The sequence below is a fragment of the Athene cunicularia genome (genome assembly GCF_003259725.1).
Source record: "Athene cunicularia isolate RWA chromosome Z unlocalized genomic scaffold, athCun1 chrZ_part2, whole genome shotgun sequence".
In the NCBI taxonomy this organism is placed as follows: domain Eukaryota; kingdom Metazoa; phylum Chordata; class Aves; order Strigiformes; family Strigidae; genus Athene; species Athene cunicularia.
In genome coordinates, this window is record NW_020799143.1 from 12,776,797 (window position 1) to 12,800,626 (window position 23,830).

The 23,830-nt window shown below is 41.1% G+C and overlaps 2 protein-coding genes and 1 long non-coding RNA gene across 3 annotated transcripts in view; 1 reads left to right on the top strand and 2 right to left on the bottom strand.

The window, feature by feature from the left end:
• The window catches only part of LOC113490113 (fructose-1,6-bisphosphatase isozyme 2), a 22,897-nt gene extending 15,065 nt beyond the window's left edge, over window positions 1-7,832 (top strand). Inside the window, exons 6-7 of the mRNA XM_026866373.1 lie at window positions 3,723-3,842; window positions 7,013-7,832. Coding sequence (XP_026722174.1) covers window positions 3,723-3,842; window positions 7,013-7,207 — 315 coding nt within the window. The 3' untranslated portion in view covers window positions 7,208-7,832. The remainder of the gene's footprint in view (window positions 1-3,722; window positions 3,843-7,012) is intronic.
• Window positions 222-16,525, bottom strand: LOC113490115. Its single transcript, XR_003400151.1, has 3 exons — window positions 16,514-16,525; window positions 9,276-9,282; window positions 222-442 (listed from the first exon to the last, which is right to left on the bottom strand). It is a non-coding gene; the product is annotated as an uncharacterized LOC113490115 (long non-coding RNA).
• A 2,155-nt stretch (window positions 16,526-18,680) lies between these two features.
• Window positions 18,681-23,823, bottom strand: CTSL (cathepsin L; the record flags this gene model as incomplete). The annotated part of the gene is made up of 7 exons (XM_026866374.1): window positions 18,681-19,095; window positions 19,885-20,002; window positions 20,344-20,512; window positions 21,998-22,222; window positions 22,567-22,722; window positions 22,802-22,924; window positions 23,254-23,823. Coding segments are annotated over 7 exons (1,461 nt in total), but the record flags the coding sequence as incomplete, so codon positions are not given.
• Between the last annotated feature and the right edge of the window lie 7 nt (window positions 23,824-23,830).

A 23,830-nucleotide genomic window follows, 5' to 3' on the forward strand; every position in this document is an offset into this window, starting at 1 on the left:
GGGGGGGGGCACTTTGGGAGGAAGGCTCATAGTCTTTCTCACCTTGTACATTTCCATGGAGCATGCACAGACTCTCTTAGCCAACTTCTTGAATAACAAGAGTGTTTTCAGCTAGTTTACTCATTCTACCTTATCTAAAAGTACCAGTGTATCCATTTCTACTGTCCATATATGTCTATCTTGTTCATTATCAAGACTAAACTAATAAGAGCGCATCTGCTTTCCAAGGACAAGAAACATTTTTGCCGAACATAGTAATTCTTGCTAAGTTTCCACAGAAAACTGCTTTGTTTTGATGAACACAGTAGCAGTAGCCCTTGGTAAGCTTCCACAGAACAGTCAGGGCAAGCAGGATTATTAAGCGATATTCAAAAATCATTATAAGTTGCTATAAGTAAATAATTTGCAAAGGCGGTGATCATTTCCTTGAATCAAATGGACACTGCTGGTCCAGAAACTGTTTCTGCACAAATTTCACTCTAACTCCTTCCCAAAGTGGGTTCTTCTTCCAGTAATGCTTGCAGAGCCCTAGCCTCTAGCTGGCACTGGTTCACTGATGGTAGAACATTGTTGTACTTTGCTATTCCACACATTTTTATCTTTGCTTCCTACAGTCACAAGAGAAGCTGAATCTCATCATAGCTTGCTGATTCAGAGACATGCAATGGAGACTCCCTGGTTAAAGATTTCTCCTAGCAATGCCATCAAAACCAAATCATCAACATCACATTTTAGCATGAAGCATTCTTCTGCCAGCCAGCCCAGTTGTGCCCAAGTGACATAAAAAGCTATAAAAACCACCACTTTTGTCACCATATCTGTATGTGGAGTGAGGGATGCAGGGTGCTGCTTCTGTAGCCTGTAGAAAATACCTTTTTCACCCCGCTCTCCTAGTCATCGTAGTTATGCAAGAAAAACTTGGTCATGTTCTGCTGTGGAGGAACACAACTTTCAGAAATGAGTAGAATAAAGAAGTGAAAAAGTTACTTCCATCACACTGTGAAGAAAAAAATCACAGGACCTATCTGTTAGGAGCTATTTTTGTTACTCTGGGTTAAGCAAAGCAAAGCAGTGGAAAGGATGAAACTAAGAGTAATAACAAGTTTACTCAAATGCCATGGATGCTGACCAAGGGAACATCAAGGTTCTCCAACTCTTTCATTAACATCAGCTGAACCAGTGTAAAGTGCTCACTGGGAAAACACACAGTTTTGCATTACTCAGAACTCAGGATGAATCTCCCTAGCATTCATGTGCTGTTATTTTGGTTTAGAAGATAGCTTGGACAATACGCCAACATGCATGCAACACCTATTAACTTTCTCATCTGTAAGAAAAATGCACGAGTGACCTAACTGGAGAAACAACAAGTAACACTCCTAGTAACTAAAGGGCTATTTATACCATGCAGGTAGCTGGATGCTAAGGGAAGTCTGTCTGTGGTTCAGATGGTAACCATACCAGAATGAAGGAATTTCTCTTCTGTATTATTCTCAGCATTGTGTTTCTAGAAGATGAATTTATATCAGGGTAAGAAGCAACTAACATTGTCAGTGGCATCTCATCAGCTTCACATAACACTGCCCACATACACATAAATCGTGTAAATTACTTGCATGCATATAAGAAATCCAGCACATCCCAAACATATCTGATAATTTGCACACAGGTGGCTCAGTTGTGCAGTTCATGGTCAGTAAATTTTACATACGTGGGTTGCAGATTCCTTATTGGATAATGTCATAGAAGCAATCCTTAGTAGTCTGTTTCTGGGCCTGCTTATGGTTGACATGCTGTGATTTTTCTTAAAGTTTAACAAACTTGTTTAACAAACAAACAAGCCAGAAAAGAGAGGTCTTCCTTTGACAGTATTTTTAAAGGTAATTTTAGACCGTAATGACATATTTCCCTGAAAATTGTCCCTTCTTAAACTGCAGATTTGCTTTGGTCTCTCTTTAAGACCTCTTAAGGTGTTTTTTCTGACCTCAGATTTTTACAGTTGCAGTCACAAGTGAAAACATCTGTGAGATGAAGAAACTATCATTTGAAGTCTAAATATATTATTTGAGAGGAAGCCATGAAAAATAAGGCATCAACTACTTAAATGTATTGTTCAGTTGTGCCTGGAAGTGATAAGGAAAGGTTTAAATAAAACTAAATATAAAAGCTCCAGGCTGTGTCTTATCCATCATGTCTTTCATACTTTGTATTGTTTTCATCTGAATTTTTAGTAGTTCTCCTAATTTATACAAGAAGAAAGAAATGTAGAGAACAGCACAAGTACTGGGTTATTCAACAGGGTTATTACCTAGGCTGGAACAGTTCCCTGTTCCAATTTTACTACCAGCTGTGTGAAATATCCAAGTCTTATATTTAGTGGGTTAGGACTCAACTTCCTAGTGTTGTGTGGCATTATATTGTGTAATTTCATTAGAATCTTTTCCCATTTTAAAAGAGAGTAAATATCAAAACTTCACAGTTGCACAGAACAGTTTGAAAAAGTGATTTCAAAATAGAATTATTAGCTCTTCTCTATCTGTGTTTTTTCCTCCTACTTGTGGGTTGTTTTTTTTTCTCCCAGCTAACCTCATCATTTTGCTGGGAAGGGTGACTAACCTGTGATGTCTGAAAGTCTTGGAGCTGGCACTGCTGAACAAATTCTCTATGTATTTCTCTGGATCTAGTATCAGCACAAGGCAAGCTTTGTAGAAAGCAATAAGAGTTTTTATTAGACAACTGATCAAGACATTAAAAAAACATGCAAAGGTTTTTTCAAACTTTTAACATTGCAATACACAAGTATATAAATATATTAAATGTGCATGACGTCTTAGTCTCTAGTAATTGTCTGGAGAGGTGCAAATTCCTCGTATGCTTCATTCAAGACAGAGTGGGAGACATCGAAAGACCAACAGACTTCTTGACATAGTAGTTTTCAGAAAGCTTTCCTTTGGTTTACATTTGTATTGTATATTTCCCCTTCATAAAATTACGGTGATATGTTGCTTTTCTTGGGTGGAGCTTATTTGGTGTATATAACTTGTATTTGTGTAAGACACTGTGCTTCTCTTCTGCATTTCCCACCTTATCAATTTTATGATCAGAAAACCTGAGACTGATATGAATACTTCCCTGACTGATCTTACTAAAATGACCTCTCCTTCAACATTAATTTGTAGCTGAGAGCAAGGAAAATTACATGCATGAATAAACTGCTATGTCCCAAACTAAGCTGCAGAATGAATGCTATCATCAATTTCACAACCCGATAAATAAGCTAGAAGGAAAAAGCTGGAGCCCTCTAGGAACCATATAGATGTGTAGTGAAAAGTGATGTCCCTCCTCATGTCCTGGCTTAGGAACCTGTGAAGAACAGGCAATGAAATGGGTACCTTGTTCTGATAACGTGGAGAAGTTTTCACTCACTGTTTGCAGCCCTTGCTTTTTCACAGGCTGGGGGTTGATACCAAATTGTGCACTCAAATTACAGGCACTCTGGTTTCCATACTGTGAATGCATCTTTCTAAAGTGCTTATTTTAGAACCCAGAGACGATCACCGTGTCTTACAAAAGGCTAAACTTCAGGCTGGTTTATGTATTTACAGTGTTCATAACCAGACATTTATTTAAGCAGCTTTAATTCCTGTTTTATAACAAAATTACATTTTGCAGTGCTACTGTCTAGCCTGGTAGATATAATGTTTTACTCTTACATTTTTCAGGATGGCAGTTCCCCATATGGTGCCAGGTATGTGGGCTCCATGGTAGCTGACGTTCACCGTACATTGATGTATGGTGGGATCTTCATGTATCCTGCTAATCAGAAGAGTCCTAAAGGAAAGGTAAATAGTTTGACTTACTCTGGTGAACTTAGTCAACCTAATACCTCTGGTTTTGCTGGAGATGTAAAGAAATAGTTCAGATATATAAACAGATAATAACTTTCCACTCCTGGAGAAAATTATCCATGGATATGATAGCCAGCAGTCAAATGTAGGAAAGAAATACAGGCAATTCCCAATGTGGGCCAGAAATCCTCCTTTGTGTTTTTATGCTACAAAATACTGAAATGGTTTTCACTAAAACTAAGGGATTTATTAACTTTTCTAAAGAGAAATATTTCAGTATCATAGAACCCCACTGAGATGCCTGTGCACAGCTAGCAGATACAACACCGGCCTAAGGAAGACCTCTGCACTTTATACTGGCAGTGACAGTCCAGGTGAGATATGCTGAACTCCAGACAGGGTGTAGTCAGATGTTAAGACAACACAGTTTGCCTACCTAATGTTTCCAAAGGGTACTGATCTTACTCTCACCAGCCCTGCAAACTTAAGCTTCTACTAATTTACCTGAAAAACTCTGTCAGTGGAAGGTGAGTTTCATGCATGCTGCAATCAGTATTTTGGGAAAAGATGATTTCCCGTTTGGATACCTGTACAAAACACACCATGACTTAATGCAGTGCAATGCAATGCAGTGACTCCCTGAATCTACTGGTCCACGGACCATAGCCAACCTCAAGTCTTGTCCTGCAGCACTAGATACCCTTATTACCAAACTTCTAATTAAATATGCTTTAAAAGAGATCTGGTTATACAGCTGATCTATGAACCACCACTAACCTGCAAGTCATCCTTACACAATGATTGGCTCAATGCATAATAGATTGGTCATGGTGTTCTGACTCTAAGATCTTCTTCTTTCCTGATCAATACCATACTTAAAACTTTCCATTCAAACATTTTTGGATCCTTGGCTGGTATATGCAGAAATGCGCCCCCATGAAGCTACTTGCCCCATCTCCCACACTGATATCAGAACATTCTCATGTCCACAGTTCTTTAGGTACAGAGAACTTTTATTTATCATAGTAACAGCAAATTGAAGTGGCCTGTGAAGTGAGGAGAATAGGAACTCTTCAGAATACACAACAGAAAATGTCTGCATGTTTGTCCAGGCAAATTTGATTTCAATATTTGATACAGCATTCCAGAAAAAGAAAATCAAAGCCCCCCCAAACAAAAAGCCAAAACAAACAAAAAAAAAGCCCCAACACATTAAACAATGTGGATCTATTTGTGTATCAGAGCAAGAGACAGAAAAGGAATTTGCTGTGTGTGAGAGAAGTGGCTTTGCTGACTAGCCTCTTCAAATTAAACTTTTTGTGTTGAAATCTGTGTTAAACCATTGTTGAAGAGAAAAGATTAGAAACAGGACAAAAGAACAAATGTACAACGTACTTACATAATTTTATAGAAATCAAGATTCCTGCACGAGTTAAAGTACATTGACTACTGGATTGATCCGGGTTGCACTGCCATAGTAGAGAGAGTAATGAAAGAGGCAAAACCTGTACTATTGTTACAAATGAGTTTTCTTGTTCCCTTCTCAGACTGCAGGTGTATACAGTTCTTTTCACACAAATTTCTTCTTGTTGGAGAGATAATGTCATTGTGGCAGGTGCCCTGATCATCATCCCCCTAAAAGACAGTCTATGCACTTGGATAGAGAGCTGAGAGGAACCAAATGTCACTGAAATTGGTACAAAGGCTTTAGAGCAAATGTAAATTACAGACATGTAGGCCCTTGCACACAGAGCTCCTTTAAGTTAAATAAAGAGAGCAAAATTCACAACAACCAGTTAAGAAGTAGCCAACAAATAAATACTCTTTTCAAATCAGATATGTTAAATAATATTTTTTATTAACATAAGTCTTATAGTTCTCTATTAGTTGAAACATGTTAAACCTATCTGAAGACTCCTAAGAGCAACTGCACTACTACCTGAAGGAAAAGTGCTTTCCTTAAGCCATGTAGTCACAGTTAAGCAACAAGAAACTCAAGACATGGTTCCACATTGGCACCACTGCTGTTTTCTGGCTCACGATCTTCCAAAAGTTGTCCATGCACTAAGGAGAACAATGAATGTTGTCAGTCCTGTGTTGCCTGTCAGATGAAGTCCTTGTACCAGAAGTAGCACTTCAGTGTTAAAGATAAAAATTAAGGTAATATGCACTCTTCAAGGTTGTTACATGGTTTTATTAGAAACAGCATGATAAATGAATGATGGGTAGTAAAGTCCTGTGTCCAACCCATTTCTTCATCTCCATATGTGGTTGCAACCTGTTATGCTTCCTTTCCCCCAGAAAACCTCTCTTTTGCACATATGGAAAGACCTTTAAACATAATATGCACTGACATCGTCATGTATGGGTGTTTCATAGACCGTCAAAGATTCAATTAAACCTACATAAATAATGTCTGTTAAAAAGTAACCAGCTATCACATATTTTAAACACAGAAACTTTTGGCATATGTCCCAGATAAGTTTGCATTCTGCCAGAACACGAGCATACCAGAGTTAACATTTTTAAAGATGTGAACAGGTATCAGGGTCCAAACCAAAAGTGCCTCCATACCAAAAGGGAAAATTTGCTTTTAATAATTACGGCAGATACTTCTGAAAACAGACTCACTATCTGGATGAGTTCAGGCTACTAAAATCTATTCATATTTCTGAAGAGTGGCAATCAAATCCTGAAATTTGAAACTGGGAGCATCAAGTTTCAAACTCCAAAATATCCTGACCAAACACAACATGATTACCCCAAGCTTTGAGGTAACACATCAAGCCTGTACATGAGAAGAAATTCTGGCTTTTCACTCCTGGTATTGTTAACTTAGCCGATGTCTGTGGGCTTGACAGCTACTTTTGACATTTTTGACAAGATACAGCTTCACCGGTGCTGCACATCAGTTCATCAGCTTGGAAACTATGGTGGTGATTCTTGCATGCTGGGTCAGTACACTCTTCCTCAAAACAAAAGGTGTTAAGGTAGGTGAAAGGAGGAGAGGGAAGGAGCTAGGGCTGATTGACAGACATTGCTGCTTAGGTCAGTTGATGTTTGGTAAAAAATTTTCCAGAATCACAAAAGGAAAGTTAGATTCTGGTAAGTCCTTTGGTGTAATTTCCCCCTAAAGCAATCATGTGTTCCCTCTTTCTTTCTAGCTCCGACTGCTCTATGAGTGCAACCCTATGGCTTTCATCATCGAGCAGGCAGGTGGGATGGCGACTACAGGAACTGGCGCGGTGTTGGATGTGAAACCTGAGAGTATTCACCAGAGAGTCCCTCTTATCCTCGGTTCTCCAGATGATGTGCAAGAATATCTTGCTTGTGTACAGAAGCACCAGAAGAGCAGCTAAAGGCTTTTTCATGTCAGACCTTGCTCATCCATCTTCAGTTTACAGAAAAAGCCAAGATGGTGGATTCTAGCAATTAGCATCCATCTCTCAGTGAAAATCCCACATTATGAGAACAAGACAAATAGAGAGAATGGCTGATGAGAAAAACAAAAATTTCATTTCTCCTTGCAGACAAGTGTAAAAATCCTTTAACTCTGATTTATGCAGTACAAATGTAGAGACAGAGGCCTGATTATTAAACAGAAGCAACTTAATTTATATAATATTAACAATTGTGTTAGTACCCCACTTTGATCTGAAGCTTTACATCTGACATTACCTGGTTGGCATTGTTTCAGACAGAATTTTCACATCAACATTCACAATGCCGTTATCTAGATTTTCTGTTAGAGGTTTTGTCGCAAGTGCTTTTTATCTTGACAGCCCTGAGAAGACCAAAAGCCTCGTGATGTGTGAAACAGTGTTTTTAAGCTCCGAAATATATATGACTTGGGTAATTAATAAAGATGAAAAGGCTGCAAAGTTGCCAGGATATTTCAATATTCATAAGAACAGGAAAAGGCTTTGTGTTATTTACAGACAGTTAACCTTCAACAGCACAAATTACAATAAACCACTGCTACAGATGTGACCCTCAAATCATGGCTATTCCCTGTTTATTTTGTCCTCTGTAACAGAAGATGAGCTATTTCCACAAAGCAACTGTTACACTCCCTTTTTCTTTTACTTTGAAAGGTTCTCTTTCATATTGAAGCTTGATCTGTTATACACATTATATGGGTGTTCCTAGCCACCTCCAGCACACTTATCCTGTTGGTAACCTAGTGCCATGTCTCAGACTTGACACCACCTAAGGAATCAGGTCTGAAAGTAGCAGGCATTCATTGACCAATGAGAGCAAAAATTATTAATTAAAAGAAATGTGTGCTTCTGTTAAGTGATAGGACTGCAAAAACTGGGCTTCAGGTCACTTCGAGCATTAGACATCCTGATACCTTTATAATCCTTCTGTCTCATTATATGGGCATTTCTTTTGGTGACCATCTTGCCATAAGCAACTCCTGCCCCATCTGTTCATTTTCACCCCTGCTCCATGCTCCCACAAGACTTTATTAAAGAAATTCTGTGTATTACATTAGGGCATAGATAGGAGTTAAAAATATTCCTTCCAAGAAACTCTAGTGGTTATTTTTAAACTTACAACTATGTTCTATTATTCATAAAGAAGAGGCAGGCTGAATAAAGACAGACAAAAAATTATACACAACAGGTATTTACCCTTAGGTATTGTTATCCCAGGGGTGAGGATGTGGTTTCAGTACTGCTTCAGGTATCAAAGCACTCTTTCTGCAGGTCTTTATCTGTCACTCCTTAAAGCTTTAACAGAGGCAACTGCCCGGGATCAGCAAGTACAAAGTGTACTTGTTTATTCTGTTCCTCGTCATGTGCTTCCTAAATCTCTGCTACCGACAGCAAAACACAAGTAACACTTAAATCCTGGAGAATGAAGAGGAAGAAGAAAACTCTGTGAGGGTTTAGGCAATAGCCAACATTACTGGAATATGCAACTGTGCACTCTGACTCTGAAAGATAGTAAATCAGTTTTCCTGCAAACAAAACATGCACATAGTGTATGTGTGCATATATATATATATATATGTTTATACATATATTTTATACATATATAGTCACCCCCTCTCTCTCTCCCTGTCTCCATGTAAGAATACAAATAGGTACTGATGTTGCCAATTTGTTGAAAAAATCTATTTCATTTTTTAAATCAGAAACCTAAAACCAAGTAGATTTTGAGGCTAGTGTAGTAAGATAACAATACCAGTACTGCATCAGAAGAAAGCTCCCTTGTAACCTGGTTCTGTTTCCAAGGGGCCAAGAGACATGATTAAGGACAGAGCAGGAACTGGGACTTGGTAGTCCCCAGCGTGCCCTACAATCCTGAAAGAAAGCTGTATTGCAGGGACTATACACGCTCTAGTGACTAAGATCTCCATTTCTGGGCTGGCATCTATCTGCATACTGCAACATAGCCATTTAGCGCCCTAGTGCCAACGTAACAGCTCCTGAGTTGCCTTCATTTAAGTGTAATTTTACAGCAAAACCTGCATATAATCTCAGCTGCTAGCCTTCCCATGATTTTTTTTTTTCCCTAAGTTTGCACCAGAAGCATCTGATAGTGAAGGAGCTAGCGCTGGGTCACCGATCTGACAAACAACTGCAGTTTGCTTGGCTGATGTTTACATTAGAACACTCACCAGTTTGTGGGCTGCTGGCACGCTGGTATCTGCAAAGAGAACAGTATCTTCCCTGTATAATCTACGCATGCAAACCCCAAATGCAGATTAAGAAAGCAGTGACTATCTTCAGTGTGAGCTGTGGATTTTCTTTGCCAGAGTCCCACTTTGATCGACCACACCTACACTGATTTCCTAAGCACTTTCATGTTCTCCGCTACATCTAGCACAATCCTGCAACCAGACCACTTTACAGAGTCCTTCTTAAACCCTCAGGAAGGAGTTTAAAGTTTCCCTTCCCAGTGTGATACTAGTTCAGACCATTTTGCCAGAGCTCTGTCATAAAATGTGGGATGTCTGTGGTGGTGGGGTCACCACCTAGGAAGCCCTTGTGACACTGGGCCACAACTTTCCTTCATGGTCAGCTGCTACAGTGTCTGAGGGTGTTCAGACAGCTAAGAAAACAAGACATTTGGGTTTGTTTTGTTGGGGTTTTTTTAAGAATCCAGAGACCATATTTAATGGTTGGAGCAGTGAGAAATGGGGCACACCACGAGCTGTCATCAACACCACCAGGAGAAGCAGGGAAGTTGGCATGGACCAGTGCTCACAACGAAGGTTCTCTGACTCTGCCTTTGCTTACAGAAAAAGGTGACACCTGGTATTATTCCTTAGATACTCATCAGCATGATACAAAATTGAAAATACATGGAAACATCAAGTACATGAAGGAACTGACATGCTTAAGTGTTAGTTCACATGTGTGCCTTTGTTATTAGTACTTAATGGTTTCTTGACATAAAATTATATATAAACCAACACCAGCCTGATTTCCTATGACTTTTGGAGGAGGATGGGGAAAGGATTGTATTGTACCAGGTATATAACAAACATGACTGTTCTTAAAGCACTGACTTCTGACTTGTTGCCAAACCTAATTCTTATTTTCAATGTCAGGGCATCTTTTCACCTATTTCAAAAGTAAAATAAAAGCAAACTACCTAAACCTGGTAGTATCCAACAACAGAAGAAAACACAGGAACGCCACCCGTCTCTAATAAATAAGCAGTTGTTTGCAAATTACTTTGACTGGAAATTAAGTTAGTCTGAACAGACAGCTGCAAAGAACTGGCCTTGTGACTGCAATCACAAGATGAGGGATCAGAGAACAGGTTGGGGCTGGCAGGCTTCCACCAGCCTCGCAGCACCCAGCCTGCCTGTGCTGCTGCCCTGCCTGCCTACCACTGCAGGCAGCTGATCCTGAACCCTCTGCAGCAGGAGCTCACCCTTCTCTGAGTAAACAAGGCAGCTGAAACGGAGATGCTGTTTGAAATGTTGCATCAAATGTGTCTTTGAGCATTTGTATCAAAAGTTGGTACTTTATTCTGTTTTCTACAAAACATACACACAGGGAGTTTTGTGGGTTTTTAATAAAGCCAACTGATACTTCTGGAAAAATCAGGCAAGACTTTTCTTCACTTCTAAAATGGAAGCAGTATACTTCAGGCTAATTACAGACAGGACAAGAAAGACCTCTTCGTTTGCATAAATTATACTACCCAGTTAGGCTCACTGTGAGAAAAGGGTGGCTGGTACCTATGGAACAGAAGAGATGGATTAATAAGAGGAAAGACGATAAAATCATTAACTTCCACAAGACTGCAAAGATAAAAGTATCTACTTTCCAAGAGACATCCAAGGCCCAAGTGTGGATGAAGTAGGGACAAGGGAACAAAATGAACACAGAGATAGAGAATCTGCACACCCAGAGGTAGAGAATCCCGTAAATTTTGAGGAGATAACTGCTACCATTCAGGCTTCATGTCATCAGGGACAGTACTCACAAACCTCATGATTTGCTACTGAAACACTTCCAGGTTTCATTCCTCGGTTTCTGCAAATACAGATGTGGTTTCAGAAAACAGAATAAAAACCTCAAACCAAGCATGTGATCTGATAGTACTGAGCTGATTTTAATAGTTCATGGAGATAGGTGACAGATAGGTTTTCCCACTGAGATCCACCCTGGGGGTTGCTCTCACCTGATGCAATGATTTGCATCATGATTTTGCAGGATCCTGCTCACTGGGAGCTGAGCACGTTTCTGGTAGCAGCTTTTGCAGTTCTAGCCACTAGCATCAATGAAGGGAGTTTGGTAAACCAGCTTGGAGAGGGTGTTGGCCAGGACAGCTGTGTACTCACACATAGATAAATACAGCTCATCCTAAGCGTTCTTGTCAGCTGCTTGAGCAGATCACCTGATGAATGTTTTATCACTTTTGAAGAGACACCTCCATGGAGGAGATAATACACTGGCTCAGTTAGTCAGCTGTGCTCATGCTGGCCTAATCCCGACCAGGGGCAGCACCCTTCGTGATGTCTCATCAATTCAGCGTTGTGTTCAGATGCACTGTCAGCAGATGTCCGGGAAAGAAAGAAGTCAGTTTCCCCCACGCCCAGAGGCTGCAGCACTGGCCTCATGATCATGTGCTGAGAAAAGCCTAACTCTGAGACACTGCTGTGCCGGCCACTTACCAGGTGACACACTATCTGTGTTTTGCCCTTTTGATTCCCTGGTTTCCTGTTTTGTTCCTGCATGGACAACTTTCTCCCTTTTTTAACATCGCAGCGTGACTTAATTGTTCCAGCAGAGGAAGCAAAAAAGAAGACTGCTGAAATTAAAGCAGGGAGGATAAATGGAAGGGAAAGAGTCACACGGGCAAATGTAGATCTGAAATTTAAACTCCATAAAAGAATAGAGCTGTTACCTTTTGGCTCTGTTGAAGAGCTGAGAAAAAGACGACTGAGAGAAAACAAAGCCAAAGAAGGTGGCTAGCCTTCTCTCAAATGTACACGTACAGCTGCTAATCAGCTGCAGGACCCCTGGCAGGCGGCCTCACTGCTTTTGGCAGTGTTCCTTTCACACTCCTCAGCTGTGTGTCAGTTTAGATTAAAGACTTGGTGGGGAGGGAGATTCTCCTGCTTGCTGGTTTAGAGAGTGCCTAACAAAATGGGCCTATGAAGTTTGTTGAAATGTCTGGAGATACTGCAACTGAAGTAACACTTCGTAACAATTCCTGATGGGCTTCCTATAACTACAGGTTTGCTTCTGAAATCCTCTATTATATTGTGAGAGAAACGTGATCAAACCTCTTAATAGCACTGAATCAGGAAACACAAGTCCCCTCCAATTCTTCCTGTGACTAGCAAGCAACTAATAGCAAAATGGCAGTATTAATTCTTAACCTTTGCACAAGGCATTTTAATTTCTGTACAAACACAGAGAGAAGTTTCTTTCAATTGCAGGAGAACATTATCATAAATCTCCAAAAGCCAGTGCAATGTCACATTCAAAAAAATGCTGTCAGCCAGCGCTTCATGCTTGAATGAGGAAAGCAAACTGCAATACTAGTAAACATGGCTGAGCAGAAGGAATGTTAAGAGTGCTACTGAGAAAAACACATTCACAATGCTTGCATTGCTGTGCTATTCTGGTAAAAGATTGTAGTATGCACTTGGCCAGACCCATATCTAGCAAAAGGGGCATCTGCAGACACAGTTTTGAAAGTTCTGTGGGCAGCCCTATCTAGGTTTTTTCATAACTTGTTACTAGCCTCATAAACTGGTAATTACAAATACATTTAGAGATTCACTTCCTTTGCAAGTGGGAAAAACCATCTGTGATTTGGCAGCTCTGAAACCACCTTTATTTCATTGACTTCTGTATTTTAAACAAAAGTAAGCATGTTCCAAGACGCCTGCTACAGCCTGAAGGAGTTCTCAACATTCTGTTTCAGCATCAACTTCCCAGAAACCCTAAACTGCTTTGAGTATCTAACAGCCCCACACATTTTTAAAAATTAGTTTTGTGCCACTGCACGCATGCTCTGCAGGAAGCTTTCACTAGTTTTTTTTTTTTTTTAAATCAACTTAATAATTAAAACCAGAACTTACAGTATTTCCACAGCTGTTCTTGAGACTGTGATTTTCCATTTTAGATGCATAAAGTAATGGCTGTAGTAGTTTCAGAAGGCCCTCAGTGGCACCCCAGGAGAGCACACCTAAACAACTCTCACCCTGGTGGAACACACATTAACATAGACAAAGGACTTTAAACACTAAGTTAATTCCAGTTAATTTCCAGTCCAGAGTGGATCAGATGCTACTAAGCACATGGACAAGCCTCACCAGGCTGGAAAATCATCTTTTCCTTGCTCAGATCTCAGCCCAACCACAATCTTTTCCCTGGAGCCTTCACAAAACCAGCCTTACCCAGAACTGTCTTATGAAGGTGCCTGAAGAGGGGAATAGCTCAGTCTCTGACTTTGCTCTATCGTTGTCACTTCTTCCCAAACCAGGACTGCAGAAGGTAAGGTAGCACATATCACAGCTGTAGCACCACACCTCACAACACACATCAGTATTTCTAAAACAGGTTTCCCAGCATCACTTTATTGGGAAAGGCTGTCAGATTTCACTCAGAAGTAGGGTTTGGATGTCCCAGAGGTGGTGAGAACTTAACAAAACAAGGTAGAAGCATTTTAAAAGAACCCAGTACGCATTTTATAGATGACTTTCTTAATGGTTTCTTTGCCCCTTTACTCACGAAGATTGGTAGTGGCTCTTCAACAGACACTAGCATGATGGAAACAAAAACTGCTGCAAAAATATAATTTTAAGACCACTGGAAACTAAATCTTTGTGCAACTTAGCATGAAAAAAAGAAATAAAGCAGCCATGTTCTTGGTGAACACAAGCCAAAGTGGCTTCTTCCACAGCCCATAATATATCTAAGCTAATCAATCTATGGATCAGGTCTCCACCGTGTGGCCAACCCTCCTCCTCCCCGAAGTGAAGTTTCAGGTTGAATCTTTGCTGATGAATTTTGTGTCTGATTATATCCTTTTTTCCAAATGCTGTAGCTGCCCCTACACTTATACGAAATTTCACTGACGATTTGATAAAGATTTGATAACAGAATGACAGAAACCCCCCCATCAGTGATTTTCATCTTAATTCTTTCTTTGAAGTACTGTATTAGTTAGGCCTTAGCATTTTCTGCTATGACTTCCCAACAAGAGTAAAGGGTATTGCAACAGATTGCAATTAAAAATGGACTCTTAATCTATCATATACCTTAATAAAGGGGAAAGAGACAGAAAGTAGAAGCATCAGCCTACATTATCACAGCCATCAGGATATGCTCAATTGCTTGGTTAATAGCCCAAACCAGTTAATCTTCAATATGTAAAAACTGATCAATTGGTATTAATCTTAAGAGATCATAGAATCAACAGGATGGTTTGGATTGGAAGTGACTTTAAAGACCGTCTAGTTCCATCCCCCTGCCACGGGCAGGGACACCTTCCACTAGCCCAGGTTGCTCCAAGCCCCGTCCAGCCTGGCCTTGAACACTGCCAGGGAGGGGGCAGCCACAGCTTCTCTGGGCAACCTGTGCTAGTGTCTCACCACCCTCACAGGGAAGAATGTCTTCCTTTTATCTAACCTAAATCACCCCTCTTCCAGTTTAAAGCTGTTACCCCTCATCCTACCCCTACACTCCCTGATAAAGAGTCCCTCCCCATCTTTCCTGTGGGCCCCCTTTAAGTACTGGAAGGCCAATATAAGATCTCCCCAGAGCCTTCTCTTCTCCAGGCTGAATAACCCCAACTCTTTCAGCCTGTCCTCATAAGGGAGGTGCTCCAGCCCCCTGATCATCTTTGTGACCCTCCTGTGGATCTGTCTGAGCAGGTCTTTGTCTTTCTTATACTGGGGGACCCAGAGCTGGACACAGGACTCCAGGTGGGGTCCTGAGAGAGTGAAGTAGAAGGGGAGAATCCCCTCCCTTGACCTGCTGGTCACGCTTGAGGCAGCCAGGATATGGACACATGGCAGGATTCTTTATTACACTAAGATTAATTAAAGAGCAAATACTGCATAACTGATGTTCAGAAGCCACATTTTTTCATCTTTTTTTTTAAGTGGATATTCCCATTTTCCTATACCTGTGATTGTCTCAGAATGATTTGTTTGCTGAGTGCCCTTACACAGATCAACAGAATTATTATTCACTATAATAAAACTTCACTGATACAACTCATGATGTTTGGCTTCCCTGCAAGGTTTTAACAGAGTGAGATGCACTGTAGTCCTTCAAAATATTTTAAAATCACTTTCCTGGATGGATAGTCTAGGGGGACAATAAGCTTATTTATTCCACTGTTAATGCTCAGAAATTAGCAAAGATGAAAAACAATGCATATTAAAAACCTCACAAAATTCCATTCTATTTAGCAATGACAGATAGGATGTGAAAATTACTGGTTTTAAAGGGAAAATAGTTTCCCACATGACAATTAATTTCTTACTGAAGTTTGAAGAATAAGCACTTCATGTGTAAGGGGAATAATTTCTTTTCATGGTTTTCCTTGCCTCAAGAGTACTTGCCTTTGGAAACTCATGACCAACTACTAATGGTCATTCAGCAATCACATCAGAGAAACTGTTATTCTTATGAGACCTTTAGGGCAAGCACAGTCTAAGAAGCACCAGCAAACAAAAACCAAATGCAAAGCCTTTTTTCTTCCCAAATTTAAATAAAAGTTCATTTTCACAATGAAGATGGAAGCAAGCAATGACCACTGAGCTTTATCACTGTGCAGAACTGCCACCTACAATGCATGTAACATATTGCCCAAATCACATATTTAGATACACGTTAAGACCACACTAACAGCAATAGCTGTAATTTAGACAGGGCCTAAACAGAGCAGCCTAGATAGGATGCTTTACTGATAATACATATACATCAGTATCTTTAAAAATAATACATCTTGTAATAAATTCAACTTCACCTATCAGCAGGAATATAAAACCAAAGAAAGCCTGAAAAAAAAATACTGGAACACAGTAATCAACAGCTTTAATTACCCATAACTCTTCTGGGAACAACATTCTGTATGAATGAGTAACATACATTTGCTGCATCTTCAGAAGGGAACAACTTTGAAGAGAGATTACATTTTCCCCAGCAGGATACAAACATTTGCTACTTTACAACAGTACTTCTAAAGTAAATGGAATAGCTCTACAGAAAATAAGGCCACTGCAGTGGAGCCAGAAAACCAGATTTAATGTAATTGTGTAACAGGTTTAAAATTTCTACCATCGTGCTTAACTGCAACTTACACAAAATGCATACAAGGCGATTCTGGGTGAAGCTGTTACTTAAGAAGACTGTGTAAATATTGAGTTATCTGAATGCCCTGACTTACCCTATCCTCTTCCTGATTATTCCACTCAGAAGAGAGGATGTTCAGTCAAAACAGTCAGCAAGTTTTAATGCATACGGACAGCTGTATTATAACATTTCTAAAGCAGTCAGACTGATGCCTCTTTTGTGAGCTACATTCCCATTCATGTACATATGCCTTGGAAAGTTACTTCCTTTTAATTTCCCATCTGTTCATGAAAAAATACTTAACTTTTCCCAGCAACTTTTATTAACCTTGACCTTTATAACAAAACACCTTCCCCTGCTACTCATTTTTTGCAGCAGTTCAAGTCAAGCACTGCATACTGGTTTCACCCTGCACTAGATATTCTTTCTTGTTTTAATCAATACAGAAAACAAGTAGCACCTTCAGTGTTAAGCTCACAGTAATATCATCTTCCAGCATCAAAAAGTATTCAGAGAGACAGGTCTCTATCCACCCCCAGTTCCAGAGCAGCTACTGTATAAGAAGCTTACAGAGTCACTTCCCTGGCAGCATTTAGCTCTTGCCTCCCATTTTGAATGTACAGACCATTACCATTTCCATCTGAACATAAGGCTTTAGAGGACCACCAGCTGGCTCTGTATTTATTTCCTCCACTGCTTCCACCGAGCAATGCGGATGCTCTCCGTAACCGGCTTAGCAAGTATCATAGCTAAATTCTAACTGGTATTTCTGCTCTGTGGGATGTTAAATAGCCGCTGGGCTGAGTGAGGCTCTTCCTTTAAAAAAAAAAAGAAAAGGGTTGTAGGGAGATTCAGGTTGGAAGAATTCATCTGTAAGCAGCACATGGACAAACTCGCAACTGAAAAGTAGTTAAGTTTTTATTTTTCTAGATACCTCACTTTTTCTTTAAGTGTTTATGAAATGCAAGCTTAAGACTTACCTTATCTACAGCAAGGAAATCTTCCACAACTTGTAGTCTAAGTGTTCCCCCTTCTGTTAATGTCTATCACTCAGAAAACATACTGTGTATAAAAACCTATGGGTCCATAAACTCTCAACTGGTGCTGGCTAAGCTGTAAAACTAGCCTACTTCTCATCCAGCCCAAATGCAGAAGGGGGTGAGTCAGCACCCAAAAAACAAGGCAAGTCTCCCCTCCAAGCTGTTTTTGGTATTACCAATTCACCCTCCTCTGTAGAAACTACTGGTACCCAAGACACATCTAAACAACAGTATTTAACAACTACTAATCATGTTTCATCAGCACAGGTACCTGCAGAGTAGAAAAGTCCTCTCAAAAGAAGAGGTACAGGACACAGTACAAATCACCACAGCGCACTCAGCCATCAAGGATCCAGGAACTAACCAACTGGCCCAACTTCACTTTCCATAGGAACAGCATTCTTTCCCCTCCCTGCTGCTTTTCCCAGCCAGAGCTCATATAGGGGGAAGACAGTATTAAGGGTCCTACATATCTTAAGAAACAATCTTTTCTTTGACCAGCCCAGGTGCTTTGGGTGTTCCTGCTATATCCTATAATGCTCAAAAAGAGGCAACTGCTCTAACAGCAAAGTGTGGTACTTTGAGGTGGCAGAAGAAAACACCAGTGGTATTAAAGCTAAGTGAAGATCAGATGCCACACACAAAACATGAAAAGACTGAAGATCATTGTTATGAAGTATAAAGAACCATAGATAGTATCACCTCTAGGTCACAGGACTAAGCAAGAATTCACTTACACATTCTGGGGAGCAAGCAGCTTCAAAACATGAGTCAGATTTTCAGGTACTTCTTTAGTTGATAAAAAGTTTTTTCCACTTCCCATTTTAAGTAAATTGTGTCACAAACAGTACTCTATTTTATAACAGATATTAGCCATTCCCAGATAGGGTTGCATTTTAGTAACTGATGAGAGGAGGCATGCATATAGGCTTCAGTTCATAGTATGATTTAGGGTACCTGTTTGATGAGTCCCAAGTAGAAAAATCATAGACCAAAAAGCTAAGTCATCTGTACACAGTGGAATTTAAGTGTTTATTTAAAAAGTAAACTTTTGGGCACATTGCAATTTTAAAAAAGGAAAAAAAATACAAAGAAGATTAACCAGTCAAAAGCCAGCAATATTACAAGCTGTTTACATAACAACATTTACATTAATTTAGAACAAGTGGCATTTCACCAACATGTAAAACATACTTCAGAAGTTAAAAAAAAAAAATCAAGTTGACATTTTTGAAGGATACAAGTCTACCACATGTGTGAACATGGGTTTGGTCATTCAGTTTAGAACCCCTCTTGCACTGAAATGTTCAGTCTTCAGATTATACAAGTGGATAGCTAGCAGCTGTTGCTATTCCACAGTGGTTCTTCCTGTCCTTGGCCATGTAGATATATCCTTTGTCACCCCACTTCTCACCCCAGCTGAAAACAGAAGGAAAGGGTTTGTTTTCGTATTCCGAAGAGACTTAATTATCCCTTCCTAAGTGTCTGAATTGAAAACTGCTGCCACCTTACACATGTGTGGAGAAAAATCAAAATAGCTGTAACCAAACTAATGCACTTTCCAGCAATTAAATGCAAGTTACAGGAAAGACAACCCAAGCTCACAGAAATAAAGGCTGCAGCCATCCTCTCCCTAGATGAAGATCTTCATGTGCAATCCTGGATTGCTCGGACACTGAGTCCCAGCCAACTTCAAGGGAAGGCCAAGACTGCAAGCAGCATTTGAGGCCCCAGTAATGCTGAGCACATGAGACAAGCTCATGTGATGTGCCCTTTGGTTATTTATTGTTTTCCCTCTAATATAGGGGACAACTCCACCTTTAAAAGTTCAAGTGTTACCCTACTTCACACAAATGAGCAGCAGTCTCCTTCCAAAAAAAACCCATTACACCCCCCACAACCTGGTTTCCTCCTGCTCTGCTCTACCACTTAAAAGATCTACTAGCTCCATGGGCTGTCCCAGTACTGAGGATCCTTGAGTTAACTGAAGGGGCAGAAGAATGAACTTGCTGCTTTGGGCCTACTTTATTAGGCTGCCAGCAGCAGGAGTCGGGTTTAACTTCTGTCATACAATACGAGAACCGTCACCAGATCTTCCACATGCAGATTTTAACTACTGGTGTCTCCCCCTGCCCCACTACAAGTGACAAACTACCTTTCCTTCTCCCCTACCCCCAAAGGGTACAAAGGTACCAAGAGAGATCTTACCTGTTCTTAACAATCCAATATTTTTTCCCATCTACGTCTTCCCCCTCAAAGCCATAACCTACAACCAGAACACCATGGTCCAGGTCTTCACTGCTGCAGTCTGGTTCATAGTAGATACCTGCACAGGTGTAAATTCACATGTGAAGAAGCTCCTCTGCAGTAAACTCTTCTCCCTCAGTAGAAGCTTGCTGTAATTCAAATTACATGCTACACAGCCTCTTGAGAGTCAGAGAAACAAGTCATAAGTGAAGTGTATCACAGCAGAAACTGAGGAACAAGTACACACATACCCAAGAGAACTACAGTGTTGAGAACCTGAACTAGAATTAAAGGGACGCCTGATTATGTCCTATGTCAGGATCGATCATACTTGGTTTTTTTTACCTATTAAACTGAAGGGTAATTTATACCAAATACTCAAAAAAGTTCTTTGCATGCAAGTTGTTAACAAAACCCCACCTGACTGATAGAACTGGAATGAAGAGTGGCCTGCATCAATAGCAACAGAGACTGGACCCACAGCTGCTACTGCTTTCATGAGAGCTCTTTCATGTCCTTGAGGGATGTCAACAAAGCCAGTGTCATTAGCAGCATTGTACTCTGCCTTGTAGCGACAGTCTTCATCATCCTAAATAAAGAAAGCCCTAGTTATTACACAGTTCTCCATGTAACACACAGGTGAGAGCACAGGAACTACCAGACATTGTGTCCTTGCTGCCTTGTAAACAAGGACTGAAGAGGAACCAATTGCTTCAGCAGTGCTTTGAAAGAATTGCAGAAGAAAAACACAGACGTTGCTTCTGAGCTTCTCAAAGGTACAGAAAAGCCAAAGGACAGCAGGGGTCAAAAGGAAAGCTTTACTAGGATGCAAAGTACCATTACATCCCGGAACCCTCCCTTCTTTGGTGGGCAGGACAAATGTCTTTTCAGGGAGGAAAGAAGCCCAGAATGCATTAATGGGCAATGGAAGAAAGCCAAGTATTTATTTATTAAAGCAATCCAGAAACTGGACGTTGAGCAAGCACTTAAAATCCACAATTTTAGACTGTCATGTTGGAAAAACTGTACAGAATGTTTTAGAAATCAGTAATTTGCATATGACCCTACATACACCATTCACGTATTTTATGCTGTTTCTTCACATTATTCTTCTTACAATGAAGCCTGAATTGTTGGTGCCACAGGCATTTACATCAGGAGAGGCCTAGTTTGCAAGTTAGGCCATGTGAAACAAAGAGACTAAAGCAAGTACATCCCTCCCTTACTTGTGTGGTAAAATTAGTACTTAAAACTGCCTCCCCACAACTAAAGCAACATGGAGTACACCTCAATTGCTTCCTTTTTGTACTCAGCAAGTTAGGTAGTTCCTATTACCAAATGGAACCTTTGCAAGAGTCAAGATTAGGAAAAAATTGAGATAACAGGGATGCTGGTGAAGAGGAACCCAAATCCAAAGGCTTCTATGTTGCTCACAACAAGCAGCATTGCTATTGCACATTCTGTCAACACAGCATTAAGCTGCAAGGAAAAATACTCTATAACAAGTGGAACTCCCAAGTGGTAAAAAGCCCAAACCGTGGGCTCTCAAGTGATACCACTGAACATGAGGGGTATTTTAACAGTCTGCCCATTGTCTACATTATGTACATTTAGTCCAGCACTGCCAACAATCATTGTTAAAAAATAAATCATACTAGCGGCAAGAATTAGCCAGTCTATGGGTAGCAACTCCACAATAGCTCAGTCATGGGAAGCTGAATTTCACCTCTACAACTAAGTAGCACTGTTGACAAGGGCTGGGTCCTGGTTTGGTGTGTCAACCAAGATAAGGCACAACATCCGATAGGACAGCAGCAATGAGGGGGAGGAATAAAAATATTTGCTCTAGTCCTTCCAACTGGTCTGGTAAGATTTTGAACTCAAAGACCAGTGAAGCATGTGATTCCCACTAGGGCTAGCAGTCATTCTAGTTTTCCTGAGAAAGATGCAACAGGAAGAACAGATGTACCAATGACTACTTAGACATTTTCCTTTCTAGGTACAAGTTTCCCAACATAGTTTGTCCACATAAAAGACGTGGCAACTGCAATATGAGTTCAGCTATTACACTTACCTTTGCAGTGTACGGGTACGATTCCTCTGAATCAATTCCACCATTATCCTGCACATACTGGAAAGCCTGGTCCATGAGACCACCATTGCAGCCTTGATTCCCTTCAGGGCGAGAGCAGTCCACCAGATTTTGTTCACTCAGCGAAACAAGTTTGCCAGTTTTTTTGAAGTGCTGTCCTTCAAGAGCTCCAGTTGTGCTGAAAGCCCAGCAAGAGCCACACTGACCCTGAAGCAAGAAATGAAATCACAAGTTACAAATCCAGACAGATTAGGCAATTACAGTTCCTTACTGCTGATCTAAACATGAAAAACACAAAAGCCACAAGACAAACTTCAGTTTCACACTCCTAGCATGTACAAGTGAAGATATAACAGACTTTTCAGTTCTTAAGACATTTAGTAGAGAACTCCTCAAAAATACTAAAGGGGTACAGCAGTTTTATCAAAATGGCACTTCATTTAGTAAGCTTGCACTGGGCTTCAGTAAATAAATACACAGTGGTTTTTCTTTTGTGGAAGCAGAGGTAGCATTCAGGAAGCTGGATCTGTAGAAATCCACCATCAGAATACCTGGTCTTTAACTGGAGTTACATATCCCTTCTCTCTCCAGTCTACTGATCGTGGTACTTCCAGGAAGCTGGGCTCAAGAAAATGGGATCCTCTATACTTCCTTTCTGACTTCTTGTGGGCATAGCCATTCATCAGCTGTCTGAACTCCTCAGTTGTCTGAAGAAAATTCAAGACATGCAGTCACCACCTATTACACACCTCTGTTTAGCACTGTGTTTCATACTTTTATACGTACCATGTCACCAAACTGATTCATTCCCAACCTGTAGCTGTGTCTTCCTAATGAGTGATCCAGATTATGGAGCTCAATCATTTTCAGATTCTTCTCCCACACCACTCTCCTCCAGCTTTCCTCTCTCTGAGGGGCCAGAAAACAACATGCTTCAAGGAGGCAGTTCAGACAAAGTTCACTCGCACGATAATGTGCTTTGTTATGTCATGTATACTCAGGCAAACGTAGACTACTTGAATGGAAAGTCTGAACAATGTTTAAGAGATGGTCTTTTTGCCACCCTTGTAACAAAAACAAATGAGTACAATACAGTTGTCTCGATACACAAACACAAGAAAGAGACCTGGGAAACGAGGGATTATCCTCCCCAAACGCAGAGCATAGCCAGCGTTAAAACAAAGCAGACATGACTCAGCTGGCAGGGCCCAGCTGAGCGCATATCCCCGGGCGCTCACCTCATGGTAGTCCTTGTTATGCCACGACTTCCACAGTTTCCAGTGACCGTCCAGATCGGAGTCTGCTCTGGGAGCACCGAAGGCCAGTCCCAAGCAGAGGCTGAGGGCGGTCAGGCACAGATTCATGCTGGCAGATCTGCCCAGAACGGAGGGACAGCGGTCAGAGAGAGCTGTAGGCAGGCCAGTCGCCCTTTGCTTCAAAGCCCACTGGACGGAGGGGGAGGCCCGGCCCGAAACGAGCCTGTTGGCCGACACACAACGTGTCCCCACACTCCCTTCGTAAGCCGATCGCAGGGGAGAAAACCAAACCGCACACCCCAAACGAAGCCGCCCGGGACACAGAGCAGGGAGACTGGCCACCTCCACCCCCACCGAGCCTTTCCCGGAGGCCTCATGAACTGACTCGGCCCCTGCCCGCCCCCCTCCAGGGAGCGGAGCCCTCTGCCGCCGCTGTAAACAAGCTCGGGCGGCGGGGCCAGGACGCCGGGCGGGTGGCCGGCAGCCTCCCAGGGAAGCGCCCAGAATGGCGGCTCCTTTCCGGCGGCAGCCACCCCGCCGCACAGCAAGGGCAGAGCCC